Below are 21,000 nucleotides of genomic sequence, written 5' to 3'. Positions count from 1 at the left end.
CTTGGATTGGGATTGAACATCTCTCAGGGAAGCCTGAGACTGGTGACATACACTAATTCTGCGGTAGTAGCCTTCAGATCTTCTTTGAATATGCTACAAAAACACAGTAGGATTGTTAGGGGATCTGCAAATCGGTGACGGGTTTGACTGTTGCTAGATGGCGACAGGGGTTCTGCTGTGTGATTTTATTTCATTTTTAATTAAATTGCACTATTTGTGTAATTTATTATTTTTAATCTGGATTCTATGTATATACATTTATCTTTTATTTTAATTGCAAATATGTCTTATATGAAATATTGCAGCAATATTGGAAATATTGTATATTTATGTACATGTATGGTGTCAGAAATGCAGAACCTATTTAGTGTTGGTTACAGAAAAGAGAAAAAGCTCTCTTGCTTCTTTTTGTGAGTACTAGAAGCAGTCTTGTAGGAGAATGTAGCTGTTGTAAATAAAAGTTTGTCGCATATTCGATGTGGCCTCGTCTTTTCATTTTTGTGACTGAATTGCAGCAACAGATCGGCCTCGGGAATAGGATGAAACCTGACAGAAATTAATTTTCAAGTTCAGTTTTGATTATTTATAACATTTTTATGGAGTCCGCGACAGGGCTGTTGCTGCTGTTGTCTCTTCTTTGTCATCAGTTTTGAATTGCTGTTTAACATGGAGGAATTGAAAAAGTTGCGAAAAGGTTTGCGCATCTCCCTCACAGCATCTTAAAAAGCAGCCGATGAAGAGCTGGGAAAAGATGACTGCAACAATGAGAAATTGCAGATAATTATCACGCAGCTAAGTGATAAATTTGGTAGACTGGACACTACTCAAACTGACATCTCTGAGCTTTTAACAAAGGAAGCGGAATTTGAAACTGACTTTGAAGCTGCCGAGGAGTATAGAGACAAATTTTTGGCTCGTCGGACAAAGTTGGACAATAGATTGTCCCTGTCTCGACAAGAGTATGGTTCTAACGCAAGCTTGGTTAATGGAATTGTGATGCAAAATCAGAGAAAATTCAAATTGTCCAAATTGGATTTAAAGAAGTTCTCTAGGGATCTGTGAGAATACTTGGGTTTTCGGAGTCAGTTTGCCAAAATACATCAAGATCATGAACTGGCAGCTGAGGACAAGTTCCAATATCTAGCACAATAGTTCCAGATTCTCAAGCAGCACAGCTCATCGATAGCTTCCCACTGACTGCTGAAAACTATCCGAAAGCTATGGAGCAGCTAAAAGAACATTTCGGGCATGAAAATATGTTGGTGCAGATATATGTGAGAGATCTATTGGCGCTTGTGATGAAAAATGTTGCATCCAGTAGAAAGACGTCCGATTTGTCAGTTCTTTATAACAATATTGAAACAAAGCTTAGAGCGCTAGAAACCTTGGGACAGACTCAGGAAAAGTTTGCAGATTTTCTGATGGCACTCATGGAGTCCTGCCTTCCAGAAGGTGTGCTACAGGCCTGGAAGCAAAGCAGAGTCTTCAAAGAAGATGCTATTGAAAGGTCATTAGAAAAACTGATGACATTCTTACGTCGGGAAGTGAAATCTGAAGAGATGATTCAGTTAGCATGAACTGAGTTTGTGAATTCCGTCAAGCGTGCAACTACTGTGAAACCACATTGTTCGGATAATAACTCTGATGTTCCAACAGCAGCCGTGTGAATGGCCCCTAATGAAGATAAGAGGAATGTCTTATGTATTTTTTGCGAGAAGCCTCATCCAAGTGCAAAATGTTTCAAAGCTGACAAAATAAGTTTGGACGAGAAGAGAAAAATTGTTAGAAATAAAGGGGTATGTTTTGCATACTTAAGATCCGGTCATTTGAAATTTCAATGCAAATCTAATGTAAAGTGTTTGAGATGCAACAATAACCATTTGAAAATTATATGCCCCAAACTAGAGTCTATAATGAAACAAGAAGAAACCGACCCAAAAGTTTCCCTTTCTAATAGCAATAGTAACAGAACAGAGAGGGTCTTTTTGCAAACGCTTGAAAACGCTTGTGAATGTTGAAGTGGAGGGGTCAAAGAAAAAAAATAAGAGCACTGTTGGATTCTGGCTCCCAGTGTTCTTACATTAGTAAGAGAGTTCTGGGGATAATGAGGGGTAACCGATAGGTCAGGAGAAAGTAGTTCACAGCCTCTTCAGGGGAAAAGAAACAGAACCGGAGCTTCATGAGGTTTATGTGATTCAAGTCAATGATATAAAGGGGACCTTTAAATGTAGTTTTGAGGTTTTCCCAAAAGAAAATTTGTGGTTTTGTACTCCATGTAGAGGTGATAAAAAAATTTTAGATTTGCTTATGAAGGGAAATATTGAAGTAAGTGATTTCTGGGGTGGGGAAATAGATATTTTGATTGGAGCTGATGTTTTGGGAAAATTACTGACAGGTGAAAATGAGGTATTAGAGTCTGGTTTAACAGCGATGAAAACAAAACTAGGCTGGACGGTCTAGGGTAAACAAGAAGGGGACAGAGAAGATATTATGACACTCTTGACGTTGAAAGTTTCCAATGATACATTGCTCAAATGTAGGAATTGGAAAGTCTAGGGATTCATGACCAGATTGAACAATTAAATAAGAAAGGTTCATGTAGTGAGGACATCAAATTTGAAGATAGAATGACAACAGATTCCAATGATAGATATGAACTGGAGTTGCCATGGAAGAGTACCTCTGAGATTTTGTCAGACAATAAAGCCCTGCATAGAGGAACAATGAAAAGGTTGAAAGAGAAAAATCTTTTAGATCCCTATGTGAAAGTCAATCAGGAATGGGAAGAATTAAACATCATTGAAAAAGTACCAGAAGAGGAGATAGATTTACTCAAGTGTCATTATTTACCTCATCGACCAGTCCTCAAGACGAGTAGTGAAACGACTAAAGTTAGACCAGTAATTGATGCTCATGAAAAGGGAAAACCACCTTTGACTCAATGTTTGATTAAGGGACCCAACTTGATAGAAATGATACTAGATATCATCGATAGGTTTAGGTGGTATCCTATTGGATTAAGTGCTGATATAGAGAAGGCATTCCTACAGTTGGGAATTGTACAAAAAGACAGAGATTATCTTCATTTTCTTTATCCTTGTGAGGATGAAGAAATAGTGTATAGACATTGTCGCGTTGTCTTTGGTGTCTTGTGTAGCCCATACATGCTCAGTGCATCTATTCAACACCATTTGAATAATTTTTCATTAGAATTTGCTGATGTTGTACAAAAGTTATGTCATTTTTATGTAGATAATTGTATTACTGGTGCATTTAATGTTGAAGAACAAGAACGTGCTTTATTGAAATGAGTGAAAATGTTATGTCGAAATGTTGTTTCAATTTGAGAGGATGGAAGAGTAACATTCCCAATAAATTGGAATCTAAGGGTACAGGAATTACTTTGATTCTGGGTATTTTGAGGGACCTAGATAAAGACACATTGAAGTGCAACATAAATGCCCTTGCAAATAAAAAGCAAACGAAACGTAGCATACTGGCATTGATAAAAAAGATTTTGGACCTGATTGGTATTATGTGTCCTACCACAATAAGACCCAAAATTTTATTGCAAGAAACATAGAAAATAAAATTGAACTGGGATGTTCCATTGCCAGACCACATTCAGAAGACATTCTGAATGGTCTAATGGGCTTGATTGCTTTAGAGTTATTCGAAATACCTCGGTATACAGAAATCAAATAAAATTCAGAATTTCACATTTTTGTCGATGCCAATAAAATTGCTTATGTGGCATGCGTTTTCGTGACATCAGAAACTCCAGTAGGTGTTAAAGTTACACTGCTACGAGCAAAATCTAGGGCTGCATTCTTGAGAAAATTGAGCATTCCTCGTTTGGAACTCATGGCCTGTTGCATCAGAGCTAGATTGGATTTTAATGTTCTAGGTGCTCTTGATATTCCTGGCATGAAAGTCACGTATTGGACTGATGCTACAGTGGCTGTGGTGGATTAAAGAACATGGGGAATGGTCAGTTTTTGTGTCTAACAGAGTGAAGGAAATTAGACGGTTGACGCAGTATCAAAACTGGAAGCATATGAGCATTCCAGGAAATATATGAGCCCAGCAGATTCATTATCTAGAGGTTGTTCTCCCAAACAGTTGATAAAAACAGAAAGGTGGAACGGCCCTTCGTGGCTGAAAGAGAGTCCTGAATTTTGGCCTATAAGTGAGGTATTTGATCAACCAGATGAAGTTAATATAGACTTGCAAAGTCAAAATATTTAATACAAACTTAATCGAAAGCTCTCCACCATGGTATGCAGAGTAGCCTGTGTATGACAAAATAATCTGTATTACCGGCTGGGTTCTATGTTTTGTTAATAACTGCAAGAGAAATTTCAATGCATGTAAAGATTCTGATCTTACACTCACAGAAATTGAAAATTCAGAAAAATTGTTGATTCATTGTGTACAAAGATTGCATTTTCCTGATATTAATTCTATTAAATCAGTTGATGTATTTTATGATTATGATCTCATTTTGAGAGTCAAAACACGTATAACTGAACTCCAAGATAACCCATATTTTCTTGCTCCTATTCTCTTACCTGGAAATTGTATGTTGTCAATAAATTGTTGATAGAATCTGTACATGAGAAAAATTGTCATGCTGGAACTTAAATGATATGAATATTGCGAGAAAAATTCTGGATAATAAGATCACGTAAAACTGAAAAGAGTTATTGATAATTGTATGAAATGTAAATGTTTTAAGGCAGGGCCTATGGCTCCTGAGCCTTAATGGAGCCAGTAATGGACAACATTACTGGCAGATTGAGTGTCTGATGCTGTATTTGAAATTGTAGGGGTTGATTTAGCAGGACCAATGTACTTGAAAAGCGGTGATAAAGTGTGGATAGTATTATTCACATGTGCTGTATATCGTGCAATTCACCTTGAGCTTGTTGCCTCATTATCCTCTGAGAAACTTTATTAGCTTTGAGACATTTTCTTGCAAGACGTGGAAAACCGATAACCATATATTCGGATAACGGCACTAATTTCAGAGGTGCCAATAATGAATTCTCATTGTTGGATTGGGAAAATATTTTAAAGGAAACAAAAACAAAAATATTTTGGAAATTCAATACAACAACAACCGCTTGGTGGGAAAGATTAGTACGTGTCATAAAAGAGTTACTTAGATGTACATTTGGAAAATCAGTACTTTCATATGAAGAGCTCGCTACGTGTCTACGATTGTGAATCTATCATTAATTCACGGCCCCTCACATACGTTTCTGAGACTTCAGATGATTTGATTCCCCTCATGCCCTCTATGTTTTTGATCTAAAATAGAAATTCTGATTTAACAGATATAGACTTGATCGATTCCAAGCATTTGCAGAAGGGAATAAGATATCGAGTAAAATTATTTAATGATTTGAGACAACAATTTAGGAAAGAATACCTTAGTTTATTGGTACAAAAACATGTTCAATCTAAGAATTTACGTGAACTGAAATTAGGAAAAATCGTTTTGTTAGGAGATGACTCAAAGAAACGGTTGTATTGGCCTTTGGCAAGAGTTGTGGAGTTGATTAAGGGGCGTGACGGAATGTCTGCACTGTAAAGGTTAAAACACAATCAGGGACGTTTCTAAGACCTGTTCAGCAAATATATCCTTTGGAAGTACTTCCGAGTTAAATGAACACACTAAGCAATGTACACCTTCTGGCCAACTAGTGAAGGTGCCATGCTTTTTTTAAGATGGTCGGTCCTTGGAGTTTGATTGTACCGTACTTGCTATTTCAGGTAAAAATATCTGGAGATCTGAGGATCAGGTCGCATTTGTTTGTCCTCTGTCCATTACCAGGTAAAATGCTCTGCTGATTGGCTTTTGGCAAGCTGCCCACCTCGTAAAATGAGATGAAATAGCAACTAACCCTTCTTCACTTGTGCTGTGCACATTGTCTGCTGGTTCCAGATTGCCATGTCTTCTTGTACTCATCAAGCCATCGTTCTAGTCACCCACTGTCCTACTTGCTGTCGTTCATTGTCCCGCCTCCTGTTGCCAGGTATACTGGTTTCTGGTTTTGCCACACCCACCTGCCACGCAGAGTCTCCTTGCCACTAGATTGTGACCTTTGCCAGCTCTCATAAAGGTCTGTGACATCATTGCCTAGATGATCCGAGTATTGTCATTCTTGCCTTTGTGTATTGACTTTCCGGACTAACAAGCAAACTGTTGCCGTCAGTATGAGAAATCTTTTTAATGTTATGTTATTTCATTAATCGTTATTCAAATAACTTTGTTTAAAATTGTTAATAAACTAATTTTGTTAAACTTAAAATCTCTATGGAATTCATCTCTCTCTTATGTACTTTTGCACCAATTCTCCAGATCAGAACCTGGGTTGTATGCAGTAAATGTTGCACACACAAACACACAATTCAAATTAACTGATTTGGGAGCTTTTACAATTTAACATATTCTGTGGCTGGGTACGTCCTCCCTTGTACATTCGTCTTGCCATGTGTTCATCGTATTTTGCCACAGAATTCTCTTTGACGACAAAGAGGGTTTGAGTAGTTACAACTTCACTTCACCACTGTGCATTGCATGTTTAGCAAGTTGATCTACCTGTTCATTTCCTTACAGAATCATGTGCACCTTGATCCAGGAAAGAAGATCTTTTGGGTTGCTGCGGAGAATATGTTGAATGACTCTTGCTGTAGAATGCTTAGAGAGCGGATCCTTGATGGCAATAATGCCAGACAGAATATCAGTTCTTATATGCACTCATCTCTTTTTTTTTTTTTCATTGCATTGATCCTTAAGTATAGTGAGAAGAGCTCTGTCCGAAACACTGAATTATCAGTCCTATCTTCACTGACCATTCCTTAATAAACACTGATTAATAACAATGAACTTGGTCATGTGTGCTTGAAAATCATTTGTTGTACGTCTGATCATGTTTAGATGGCCATTTCTCTTTTGCCCAGTTGCAAGTGAATTCAATGTTAAAATGTCAGCACAAATTTTGAATGAGTGTAGATCTTTCAAACATTTTGAAGCAAAAGTTGAAAGCTTTATATTTGAAAGAAAAAAGAATAAATTCTGATGAAATGGAAAAAAATGTTATTGTTACAAAAAGAAAGTTTGTGGTTGAAAAGTAAGGCAGCTTCCTCAGAATACCATATCAACAATCTTGAAAGAACACAAGGACATTATTCATGCAAGTTTACCTTCATATGCAAATGAAAAAAATGAGACACAATCAAAATACCAGATTTTTTTTATAGAGAATAATTCTGCTTTCACTTCACGAGTTTAATTTATAGAAATATTATGTATACATCTATACTTATGAACCTATGTTCATGTTTATTGTTTTTTTCTAATATTCTCACTTAGCATAATTAGGAATTAGATAATTAATCTGTGCCAATATCTTCATGTTCAGTGCTTTGAAATTTTTTCTAATACAATGCTAAAAAATTGCAATGTTATGAAAAATCAATTTTTTAATTCTCTCAAACCAGAATTTCTAATAAGTTGAACTAATAATAACTCAACGTTTTTTGTAGGCCGCTTCACCTTTGACTTATCGAGATTTGACACTGTATTAATATATAATAAAAGTTACATAGAGTAGAACCTCTCAAGTCCAGACTCCTTGGGACCTAGGTGGTGATTCTAGATTATGAATTTAGTTTTTTTTTATTTCCATAGTTTTTATATTTAAAGCAGTAATGTGCCTCTTTGAGAATTTTGATTCATATTTTCCTTTAAAAGGAAGTTAATAAAGGATTATTTTAGATAATTTAATTTTAAACCATAATTTTCAAATTACATGATAAAAATGAAAAGATCCAGTTACTTATTTTTAAAAATAATTTTTGTATAGGCACTGAACAGATCCGAAAAATTACCTTCTACGATATTCAGACATTTTTTTTAGAGTTTTCGATTCCATATTTTTCACACAGCATTCATGCTGGCTTTCTGCATTCTAGCTTTATTGAAAATTGAACTTTCTCACATACATACACTTTCTCAAATACTTAAAGCATTATGTCGCCATTAGCAGCTCATACCCACCATATCACTTGACGTTTTCGCCATGTATGGAAATTTACTTCGATAATAATAGAGCATTGGACAATTTCTAAAACAAAATACCAAGGTCAACTATATAGCATGGAGAAAGAAAATGAATGATGACTGCAACTGTTGTTTTTGATTAATTACACTCATTAGGATATGTAGGTGCAATGATTGTTTCAATTTTCCCAGAACCCACAAAACTGCAGTGGACACCAACAAAACATCAGGAAAATGCAATACAAAAAAATAAAATAAAATGGCCAATGTATTAGGAAAAGTCAAAACAGACTTTGGGTAAAGGAAAAGCATTGGGAGTCCCTGGTTGAGAAAAAAAATTCTCTGCAGAAGTGCCTGGATTATAGAGAGGTTCTACTGTGTATTACTATCTATACTATTTAGTTATAGGTACCAACCTTTTCCTTGTTTCTTTTTTTGCAGCCAAGAATGGAAATAATAACAGCAAGAGAAGGACAACCATACAGCCCAGCTATCAGGAATGGGTTCCGATACCAAGACATTGTAGATCCATTTAAATGAAGAACCACAGAAATACTAATATTCACTACTATTGCAGCCAAAAGGGTTAGAGTTATGAAGAAAAAAGCCTTGAATACTAACTTTATCTTTGATATCAAAGACAATTCTGTTAAAAAGAAAAGAAGAAAATCACATTACTAAGGAATGAAGGCTATTTAAATGCAGTGAGAAGTTTGATTTAAAAAAACAATAAAAAGTTTAAGTTTGACTAAGGAAATATGTTAAGAATAGCCAAAAATGTAGACACCAAAAATCATCATAAACTTTTTCTTTCAGTAAAAATACTGACTGTCTAAATGGTTTCATACCAGTACAGAACAATGCTTTATTATCTTATCAGAAAATATATCATCATGGAAAACATATAAAGTCGAGTACACTTATAACATATTGAGAAGACACCAACGAATAAGGCAAATACACAAAAAATAATAAAAGTCCTAATGCATTTCAACACCAATGGGTGCCGTCTTCAGAGGAAAAATTTAACCACTAGTCTTGCTACCAGACAGACCATCTGTCTGGGTGTAACTTTACACCCAGACAGATGGTCTGGCAATGGGCAATCCCATCTCACCGATTTTGTGTGATATATATATGGACGACTTTGAGAGTAAGCTATTGAACGTTGTGCCCTTCCCATTTTATCGAAGATACGTGGACGATACTTTTGTGCTTTGGGACGGCTCTAAAGATGACTTGGAACAATTGTTACTCGTTATGAATATCATAGACCCTCATATTCAGTTCACAGCCGTATTTGAAACTAACTATGAACTCTCAAATACAAATACAAATACAACGCCACAACAGGCAAAATGCCCAACGAGGTGGCTGATAAAAAGATGCCCATAAAAATATGGATGTCATATGTTTCAAAAATACAGCAACCCAATTAAAAATGCAATTAACACAAATTACAAACAATATATACACATGATAAAATATTATACAATGCCCATAAAGAATACTTATGGTTGTCTTATTCTAAGAATGGATAGCTTCTCGATTTACCCCAACATGTTTATCGTAAATCTTTTTAAACGTGTCAATTGTGTTACAATTTACTACCTCCGGGGGTAAGCTATTCCATTTATTAACAACCCTATTGGAGAAAAATTCCCTGCGACACCATAACCTTGCATTGTCCCTCACCAATCGATACTGGTGTCCCCTTGTAAAAGCAGTCGATTGGCGGTGTACTAAAAGTTCATGGTCCATCCTATCTATCCCATTGAAAATTTTGAACACTTCGATCATATCTCCTCGACACCTGCGTTCATCCAATGTAAACATATTCAAAAAATGAAGTCTTTCTTCATAACTCAAGCCCTGTGTGCCAATAAGGACACGCGTAGCTCTTCTCTGCACCCCTTCAACCAAGTCTATGTCCCTCTGTAGGTATGGTCTCCAAAACCTTACAGCATACTCCAGTCCAGGACGAACTAAGCCTCGAAAAAGCGGAAGAATGACTTTAGGAGAACGCGAAGAGACCTTTTTGAAAATGAGACCAAGCATTCTATTCGCTTTTTTGACAACCGCTGAACAATGTTCAGAAAACCTAAGTTGCTCGTCAATGAGAATTCCCAAATCGGTGACTCTAGTTGCATCCGGGATAGTGACACCATTTAACTCGTAAGAGAACCGTGGGTTGTTCGAACCAAAATGAGCGACCATGCACATACTACGCTAAACGTCATGCTCCATTCATTTGCCCATGCTGCAATCTTGTTTAAGTTGGTCTGGAGCAACTCCCTATCGCTTTCATTTCCGCTTACCCCCATTAGCTTCACATCATCTGCGAATTTGCTAGTAATTCCATCGATACCCTGATCGAGTTTGTCGATAAAAAGTGAAAAAAGTATGGGGCCAAGGACACTTCCCTGAGGAACTCCACTTGTGACGTCTGTCCAACCAGAGAATTCCCCGTTCACCATAACTCGTTGCGACCTATCTCTTAACCACGATTCTATCCAATTCAGCAAGTTGCCCCCTATTCCAATCTCGTGTAAACGCTTCAAGAGTTTGCCATGTTGGACCCGATCGAATGCCTTCTGGAAATCAAGGTAAACAACGTCGACATTTTTGCTCTTACCCAAAGCCTTAGTCACGTAATCATAGAAGCAAAGGAGGTTAGTTACACATGACTTCCCCTTCCTGAACCCATGCTGATTATCCGACAATACATTATTCTCGTCTATCCACTTCACAAACTGCCTTTTGATGATAATTTCCAAAATTTTCGAGAGGGAGCTCGTCAAACTCACTGGACGATAATTAGACACCACTTCTCTACTACCCTTCTTAAATATCGGAACAACGTTAGCCAGTTTCCAATCTCTCGGGACGATACCCTCAGCAACACTACTCCTGTATATCTGTGCGACTGGTCCCAACAATTCATTAGCACCTTCCCTGAGAACCCTGGGATAGATATCATCTGGTCCTGGTGCTTTGCTTGCACATACATTTCTTAGAAGATTTAGGACCTCCACGTCTTCCACTTGAATATCGTTGAGCGTTTTATTACCCCATGCAACACCCGTATATCGAATATCATTATCTCCATTAAAAACCGACGCGAAAAAGTCATTGAAAGCACTACACATGCCTACATTGCTCTCTACTTTTGAGCCTCCTATCCAGAGGGGGCCAACTGTCCCCTTACATCCATTATTGACGTATCGAAAAAATGATTTTGGGTCAGAGCCAATGTTATCTGCCAACCTAGATTCAACTTGCTTTTTACTATCCCTTATCGCTTTCTTCAACAGTCTTCTTTTATCAGTAAACAATGATAGGTCACCTCGTCCACTTTTATACTCTCTGAATGCTCTTTTCTTTTCAAGATAAAGGTTCCGCACGCTATCCGTGAACCATAGAGGGTGTGATGTACAAACACGCTTTTTTCGAACAAAGGGTATGACGTCGTGCAAAACAGAGGACAGCTTCGTACTAAATTCTTCCCATTGACTTACCACCCTTACTGATTCCAACCGGTCTTTGAAAACTTCCGCTAACCTTCTTTGCAAAAGCCTCTCTTTCTTGGACGTATTAGTAACGAAACAGAAATCACAGTTCCAAACCTCTGTCTATCGTAAGCCTTTCGAGGTCTCATTACCACCTCATTTCAGATCTTGCCATCCCATGGAACAGAAACTTTTGGCTTTTCGCACCTATGTAGCGAGAGCATTTAACATCTGTTCAGATCGGAACACATTAGACCATGAACTTGAAACCATCAGAGCAATTGCGATAGACAGGGGGTTCAACACCAAGATCGTTGACGAATTAAGTAGAAAATTCTTGAAACTGGCACGAGGAACTACTCTAGAAAATATTACAGAGAGACCGCTCAAAGAAAGTGTAGTCATACCCTACGATCCTTAAACCCTACTTATAGTGACGGACTCGCGATGCGAGGATCCGGGTTCGAACCCCACAGTGGTGGTCGGCTGAAGTTGGTTTTCTGTGGTTCCCAACTTCAAGGCGCAAATGCGAGCCGATCTCCCCGTTAAAAAGTCTCGCCACAGAGAGCAACAGTCCTACAATGATAAATCATTCAATCATAACACTTCACTCATAGTTAGAAAAACTGGTGGCAGATGGCAGCACTACACAGAACAAGCATTACAGAGAAACAAAAAAACTTCACGTCAGGTTTCACTACACGTACATTCCCGCATGTACCGATTCGTTGGGGGTTCCGCGGGGGGGGGGGGGAGGTGCATGTGTGGTGTAGCAGTAGTAGGTAGGGCCTCCAAAAAATGGCATGGGGATCCATGATGTTCTTAAGTCAGCCACCTCGTTGGACAATTTGCCTGTTGTGGCGTGGTATTTGTAACACTCTCACTGAAGATCAAACTGATTCTTAAAAAGTTTAATCAAACAACCATAGATGTGCCCACTAAAAACTTTGGTTTCATGCCCCCTAAAGATGCTATACCGCAGAATCGACAATGGGGCATCTATTACATTCCATGTGGTGATTTTGCTCTCTTGGTTATATAGGACAGACAAGGAGACCCATAAAAGCAAGATTAAACGAACACGCTCGCTGTGTCAAGAATCAGGAATATGAAAAATCGACCATCGCAGCTCACTGTTGGCAAGAAGGCCATAAATTCAAATTTCAAGAAGCGAGTGTTTTTCACAAAGTCAAGTCCACAGTCGATCTTGATTTCTACAAAGGCACATATATTCGGGCCCTTCAAAAATATACTAGTGAACGATAATAAATCTACACCCCCCGGTCGCAACACCATGGCTTAAATTCATTTTGAGCGGGAATTACAAGAAAATTCAAATGGACCAATCGGATAGCACTATTCCGCAAATGTCCAATCAGGACGATGCATTAGTTTCTCACGCAGGCTCACAGCTTCATTCTGACCACGACGTTTGAAGTGAACAGACATACTTCTTCCACTGAGCAACCGAGCGTTAAGATTTGGTATTCAACCCAAGTGGGAAACTCGGTCAGCGAGACTAGTGGTTAAATTTTTCCTCTGAAGACGGCACCCATTGGTGTTGAAATTCATTAGGAATTTTATTATTTTTTGTGTATTTGCCTTATTTGTTGGTGTCTTCTCAATATTCTTGGGCAAAGTTGATCAACTCTTCTAAACTTATAACATACCCTGGTCATAACACGATTTTGTAATCCATGATTTTTGCCCATTCACTTCCATGTTTTTATACCTCTGTTATTACATACCCCGCTTAAAACATACATTGTGGATGTAACATAACAAAAACACTCTCGATTTAAAAAATAATTTGGATATAATATACTGCCAAAAAAACCTGGAAAAATGATACCAAAAAGTGATTTATTTGTGTAACATTCATCATATTTGGGTAATATCTTGATGTATTCTTTCACAGAAAGTTGTTGGAATTTTATTCAATAATGAAATTTTACTCAAAATAATTACATTTGCTACTGATAAATGGCTGTGTAATGAATCAGGGGGTGGCCCTCTGCCCTTCTCTGGATCCAGAATATATAGCTTCCAAGAGCCAGAAATACAATTGAAAAGAATGGTTTTGCCAATAAAATACAAGACGTATACACCGTAGCCCTTTGCTCCCACCAGGGCCAAGAGATTTTTTCGAGGCCCTACCTGGCAAATTTTTGAAAAATGCAACCACTTCTCATTTTTTTGAGGCCTCGGGCAAATGCATTAAGACGGCACTGGCTCCTACTAATTTGCCATCCCAACATATTACTCTGGATTCGTGCACATGGTGGATGGCTAGAAAGTGCTACTTGTTAGAATGTATCTGTATTTTGTGGGAAATTTGTTATTTAAAAAAAAATATTTCCTCTACTGTGAAAACTGCATCGTTGATGGTTTTCAAATCACAGAATGTTTGCTTTTACTGATACTTGTGGATTACCTGGTAGATGGCGATGATCATAGTAACTGTTGTAATCAGGTAAAGCGGAAATTTGCAATGTTTTTTTTAAAAAGCAAGAAATTTCTACCTGTTAAGTAAAAATGCAAAAGCATGTTAATTAATGACAAAATTAATGAAAATTTGTTGTTTCTTCATGAATTAATTGTAAATATGATGAAAATTTTAAATGAAAACTTTTTCATTAATGATGAAAAAATTTCTTTCGTTAATTTTGGAATTTTTTCATCAATTCTGGAACTATTTCTTTCATTAATTCTGGAATTTTTTCATCAATTCTGGAATTATTTCTTTCATTATTTTTGGAATAATAATCAATTCTGGATTTGTTTCATTTGCTAATGCTGAAATTCTTTCTTTCATTAATGCTGAATTCTTTTATTGATTCTAAAATTTCATTAATTCTGGAATTATTGCTTTATTAATTCTGGAACTATCTTTTTTATTAATTCTGGAACTATCTCTTTTATTAATTCTGGAACTATCTCTTTTATTAATTCTGGAATCATATCATTGATACTGAAATTATTTCTTTCATTTATTGTTTTAAACTCCTTTAAACAACTATGGATCGCATTAGAAAATCACGGAGATGCGCCGACATTCAACGCATCACGTGATCTTCCAAGGAATGATGTAGACCACTGACGTCATACCAGTGCCGGTACTAGAACGCGGATGGGGGGGGGGGCAACTGCCCCGGGTGGCAATTTTTAGGTGAACACCGTTATAAAATTATCGAATTCCAAATTGGTGGGGGCGGCAAGACAGTACAAAAATCCTAGTTATGGCCCTGCGTCATACTCCCTCCAGTAATATAAGCTCAATGGATTTCAGCGCCGATTCACCCATTGAAGTACAGCTTGCATTTGGTGACATTTTTGTCTGGCACACTCAGCAACCAATCTTGATAGAAGGGATTTTTCAGCCACACAAGTAATTAAAAGTATACACACACTTGTTACTCATTTTTTGTTTTCTTTCTTCAAAGAACCTTGTACAAGCGCTTCACATCACTCCTAAATAAATATTTTGTTGACAGCATGGGCGGAGATACGGGCGGGGGGAATGTGAAGTTGACTGATCTAATATACAGGGTGATTATAAAAAAACTATCCCGACATATGGGCCCCTAACTATCATACCATTCACAAAAACTGAATGAAATTTTGGCATAAGGTATTTTGAGGTATGCGCTCAAGAATGATATGGAAAACAACAGTGTCACTCTAACAGCTACGGTTACAGTGAGAAAATTTCGAAAATATCAAATGGCAACACCAAGTTTTTTGTATACCCCGTATATATGCATATATGAATGGACATCATCATCATCGTGCCCCCCCCAGACTTCCAAGTCAATCTCCGCCTATTGTTGACAGTAATCAGAGGAAGCTTCACTCACTTATGGACCGAAAGGCTGAAATTATTTTGGCAAAAATTATGAAACTTTTTTTCTAAGATATTGATTTCTCAAGTCCTCCAGAAAAAATACCTAGTACAAAAGTTTAATGACTTCCAACGACTCCAAATACGTCTACATACGATCACAGGATACATGCTACCATAAAGCCGGGTTTTCCTAGAAGTGGGTTGTTGCAATACCTTCTAGAGTAGAAGGACTTCTACTCTAGAAGGAGGTATTGGTTGTTGGGGGCCAGAGCGTGCCGACTGAGCTGAAGAAAAAAAACAACGATGGGAAGTTCATATTTTGAACTCAGCTGCTTTTATTCCATAAAAGTTGCAAGGAAAAAAAACAAGATCATTTACGATCATAAAAAAAATAAATAAATAAAACGGCCGACAAATAACAACCAGCAATCTCAGGGAGAAAAAAAACAATGCCGACATAGACGCGGAAAAAACCAGCTTACAGTACAAAGCTGAGCTCCCGTGAGGGTAAGAGCATGCCGCCGGCGATTTACATATTGCGTCGGGCCGAGCGGTTCCACGTGCACAGAGAATAAAAAGAAAAAAAACATTCCCACATAGGTTTTTGGCGCCGCATGAACCGAACTGGATCATTTCGCGTTGACAGAAACATGTTACATAATCACACTATCACACTACGCGTTTGTGTATTCCTACCGTGGCGCATCAGCTACTCTGTCATCTGCATGCTCCGATTTGAAGGGAAGCATCGAGCTCGATGAAGGGAAGTGAAAGAAAACAAAAATGAAGAGAGATCCGTAAAACGAGTGGCGCACAACGCATTTGACTCCTCGAGAAGCAGTCGGCCAATCACGCCTGATGTAAAACACTGCCGTGAGGCTTGTTGCGCTCTCTAGGAAAACAGTCGAACTTGTTTTCTTATTATTGGTGAGTGGACGGCGTGTCACGCTGGGCGATTCACTTTGCACGCGGCACAGAAAACCTGCTCCTACGAAAACCCGGCTTAAAAATAATGGGGGAAAACGTGCTTTAAATCCAATTATCCAGGGTTATTGGCTGCTAAGGCTTTTTCCCTGTGCTTTACACTTTTTTGAGGACGTCACTTACGGAGTAAAAAAAAAAAAAATTGGCGAAAACTATTTCGGAAAACACAAATTTTTCAAGGACTCTCACAGAATTCCTAAAAAAACTTTCTTTTTCAAGGACTCTTATGGATTTTCAAGAACTTTCAAGGCCTTGAAAATTAACTTTTTTTTTCAAGGACTTTTCAAGGTTTTCAAGGACCGTACGAACCATGTTGTTTTATATGATGAGACAAACTAAAGAAAGGATTGCATACAAATTCGCCTGGGTGAAAGAAGGCAAGCTATTCCTCCGAAAAGATGAAAACTCCAAAATAATAAAGATAACCACTGAAGAACAAGTCCAAAAGCTTGAGTTTAATGCAAGCAACAACAGACACTGAAGACTATGAGAGCTCTACACAGAGCCCTTACCCACTGGAGGAAATTGAAGAAGTAAGAAGAATTCTCAGTATTCCTAAGGCAGGAAATAAAACACTGATTTTCTGGTTTTAAATATCCAAAGTTTAAGAATTGATTTAGACAATTTTTTGATTTTCCTAAGAACTTTAAATAAACAAATTGATGTGATATGCTTAACTGAAATATGGATAGAAAAAGAAGAAAAATATTTTGAAATCGCAAATTATAGAGGCATAAGTGAATATTATTCATATATTAATTGTAGAACATACAATAGATCAGGTGGTGTAATGATGTATATAAATAATGATATTGTATCAAACAAAAAAGAAAAGGGAGTCAACTTAATTACGGCTGAAGAACTACATATAAATTTCCCAGAATATAACTTTGATGTTTTGCTCTTGTATCGATCTCATTCATATACTAGTACTCAATTCAATGAAGAACTGGAATTATATTTAAAAAATGTGAACACAAATTTATTAATTGTTGGTGATATTAACATTGATTTGTTCAATAGAAATAGCATAACATCACAATATCTTGACGTATTAGCAACAAATGGATTAGTCCCTTCACATGAAAAAATTACTCGACAAACAGACATAACACAAACATGCATTGATCATATTTTTTATAGACATAAACGAAACTGTGCTCATGAATTTACTGTTTTTAAAACCCAAATTACAGATCACTATCCTGTATTAGGATACATAGACTTTCTGCAGAAAAGAATGAGTAGTATAAATGAGGAAAGTAAATATATAAAAATCATAAATAATGAAAAATTTGAAACTTTTATCTCGAAAATGAATCTCAAGAATGTCATTGAGGATGATAATGCTCATAATAAATATAAGCAATTTATGGATATTTTAATGTTCAATTAAAATTTATGGACCAGAACAGTAAAACAAAAACCTAAAAAAGATAAGAAAAACTGGATAAATGAAGATATTTCATTACGATAGTCTTAAGTCAGGTTTTTTACTCCCAGACCACGTAGTCGGGAATGCGGGTTAGTTAATGATAATCACAACAGTACTGACGGGGAATTACCCACCTCTGACTTGGATGGCTTCCTGATTGACACTAAATCATTGAGCAAATTAAAATGTATGGTAATAAATGGCAGGAGCTTGGGTAATAAGAAAGATTTTTTAGAAACTACGATAGTTGTGGAGGGCCGGGATTTTACAGCCATTACAGAATCTTGGGCAAACGATGGGGATGAATCTTTCTTACACATCTCAGGATACGATACTTTTTTGAGAAATAGATCTGATAGGGAAAGGGGTGGAGTGTTGATATACGTGAAATCACGTTTGAAGGCTAGAGAGTGTAACATGCAGAGAAGTGATATTGAAACTATATGGGTTGAGCTTGAGAACAAAAGACGTTATAAACTTATTGTTGGGGTTTGTTACAATCCTCCAAATAGGGATCAAAACTACATCGCCAAATTGCATGATGAAATTTCCTACATGTGTAAACGTAAGAGGGTTCTCATACAAGGGGATTTCAATTACCCAGGCATTGATTGGGAGAACCTTTCATCTCGAAATCAGTATGAAAGAGACTTTATGTTGGTGCTCGAAAATTTTTGTATCAGCATGTATCAGAACCCACTAGGGGTACTGCTATTTTGGATTTAGTTCTTACTAGTTCTGAGGATCTAGTTGAACATGTTTCGGTGGGGGAAGAGTTTTCTTCCAGTGATCATCGTATCATCAGATTTCACTGTAACTTTTCCTCGGGTAAGGTTGATAACAAAAGATTGGTTCCTTGTTTTCGGAGAACCAACTTTGATATTTTGAGAAGAAGGTTAGCGGAAGTTTTCAAAGACCGGTCGGAATCAGTAGGGGTGGTAAGTCAATGGGAAGAATTTAGTACGAAGCTGTCCTCTGTTTTGCACGACGTCATACCCTTTGTTCGAAAAAAGCGTGTTTGTACATCTGTAACGTTACCAAATTGGGCCCCGTGGAAATCGTCTTTATTCTAGTCATTGTTTTACCTTTGTCTCCGGGATCGACCGGTAGGATCGTGTGTCCGCCGATCGGCCTCCAATTTGTTATGTTTGGTTGCTAGATTCAATATTATAATGTTTACAATATTTCCTTTTTCATGAAATTATGTAAATGAGATACAAGCTAATACCGCACCTTCAATGTTGTGATTGGTTCTTCAGTGAGGCATTGTGGGAACGCTGCTATATAAAAGCCAGCTAGAGATGTGCTGACTTACGACTTCCTTGCTCTCGACTTCCTTGCTTACGACTTACGACCGACTCAACGATTTAATCAGTAAGGCGTCACGCCCTGTCATGGTGTGAGCTAGATCGTCTCATAAATACAATGAAGTTACAATAGTAGAAGTGTGCCTTGGCACTTATCCCGTCTCATCGCACGTAAGGTTTCAACGTCGTCGTGATCCAGTGATCGGTTAGTGGCCAGACCGGCCACCCGTGGACCTTCATCTCCAGTTCCATGTGCAGTGGCTGAGCTTTCATCTCAACGTGTGTGTTTACACCAAAATCGTCTGAAGCTGGTGCCAACGAGTCTTTGGCTGTGTGGCAGACACCTGGGAGTATCTACCGGACGATGTGATAACACGTGAAAACCTGGACACGGCGGTGAGATCGATTCATATTTCTGTTTCATTGTGACAATGAGAGAAAAGCCTAACTGTGATAATTGTGATAAAACGTTAATTAATAGTTTAACATATAAAAGGCCTGTGATAATTGTGATTACGCTGATTAATGGTTTAACAATATAATTGAATAAATGTTATAGTTCTATCTAAACTTTGTCTATTCCATTGTTGTCATCCACTCAATGTTTACTGGGGGAAAAAATATTAAAGAACCGGGAGGTAACGATCAAGAACGTTACATAAATTCTGGGGGCCCGACCGGGATAGATCACTAGCCGTTACACATCACACCCTGTATGGTTCACGGATAGCGTGCGGAACCTTTATCTTGAAAAGAAAAGAGCATTCAGAGACTATAAAAGTGGACGAGGTGACCTATCATTGCTTACTGATAAAAGAAGACTGTTGAAGAAAGCGATAAGGGATAGTAAAAAGGAAGTTGAATCTAGGTTGGTCGATAACATTGGCTCTGACCCAAAATCATTTTTTCGATACGTCAATAATAGATGTAAGGGGACAGTTGGCCCCCTCTCGATAGCACGCTCTAAGTTAGAGAGCAATGTAGGCATGTGTAGGGCTTCCAATGATTTTTTCGCGTCGGTTTTTAATGGAGATAATGATATTCGATATACGGGTGTTGCATGGGGTAATAAAACCCTCAACGATATTCAAGTAGAAGACTTTGAGGTCCTAAATCTTCTAAGAAATGTATGGGCAAGCAAAGCACCAGATGATAGATGATATCTATCGCAGGGTCCTCAGTGAATGTGCTAATGAATTGTGTTGGGGCCAGTCGCACACATATACAGGAGTAGTGTTGGTGAGGGTATCGTCACAAGAGATTGGAAACTTGCTAACGTTGTTCCGATATTTAAGAAGGGTAGTAGAGAAGAGGTGTCAAATTATCATCCAGTGAGTTTGACGAGCTCCCTCTCGAAAATTTTGGAAATTGTCATCAAAAGGCAGTTTGTGAAGTGGATAGACGAGAATAATGTATTGTTGGATAATCAGCATGGGTTCTGGAAGGGAAAGTCATGTGTAACTAACCTCCTTTGCTTCTATGATCACGTGACTAAGGCTTTGGGTAAGAGCATAAATGTCGACATTGTTTACCTTGATTTCCAGAAGGATTTTAACACAATTGACACGTTTAAAAAGAAATACGATAAACATGTTGGGGTAAATCGAGAAGCTATCCATTCTTAGAATAAGACAACTATAATTATTCTTTATGGGCGTTGTATAATATTTTATCATGTGTATATATTGTTTATAATTTGTGTTAATTGCATTTTCAATTGGGTTGCTGTATTTTTGAAATATATGACATCATATTTTTATGGGCATCTTTTTATCAGCCACCTCGTTGGGCATTTTGCCTGTTGTGGCGTTGTATTTGTATATATTAAAAAGAATAAATTTATAATTTAT

At 37.4% G+C, this 21,000-nt stretch overlaps 1 protein-coding gene across 3 annotated transcripts in view; it reads right to left on the bottom strand.

Annotated features, from left to right (window-relative positions):
- Positions 1–21,000, bottom strand: part of LOC149067563 (endoplasmic reticulum metallopeptidase 1-like) — a 226,376-nt gene that overhangs the window by 123,615 nt on the left and 81,761 nt on the right. For all 3 annotated transcript variants that reach the window (XR_016195341.1, XM_089252576.1, XM_089252577.1), the window contains exon 7: positions 8,488–8,717. Coding sequence is in view for 2 of the 3 variants with exons in the window: in XM_089252576.1 (XP_089108702.1) it covers positions 8,488–8,717 (230 nt within the window). In the remaining variant the exon portion in view is untranslated. The remainder of the gene's footprint in view (positions 1–8,487; positions 8,718–21,000) is intronic.

The sequence above is a fragment of the Pholcus phalangioides genome, unplaced genomic scaffold (assembly GCF_987345545.1).
Source record: "Pholcus phalangioides strain wild (caught in Gottingen) unplaced genomic scaffold, Ppha-v1.0 ptg000029l_1, whole genome shotgun sequence".
Classification (NCBI taxonomy): domain Eukaryota; kingdom Metazoa; phylum Arthropoda; class Arachnida; order Araneae; family Pholcidae; genus Pholcus; species Pholcus phalangioides.
The sequence above is the reverse complement of the archived record's forward strand: the minus strand, read 5'-3'. Positions and strand labels throughout refer to the sequence as shown.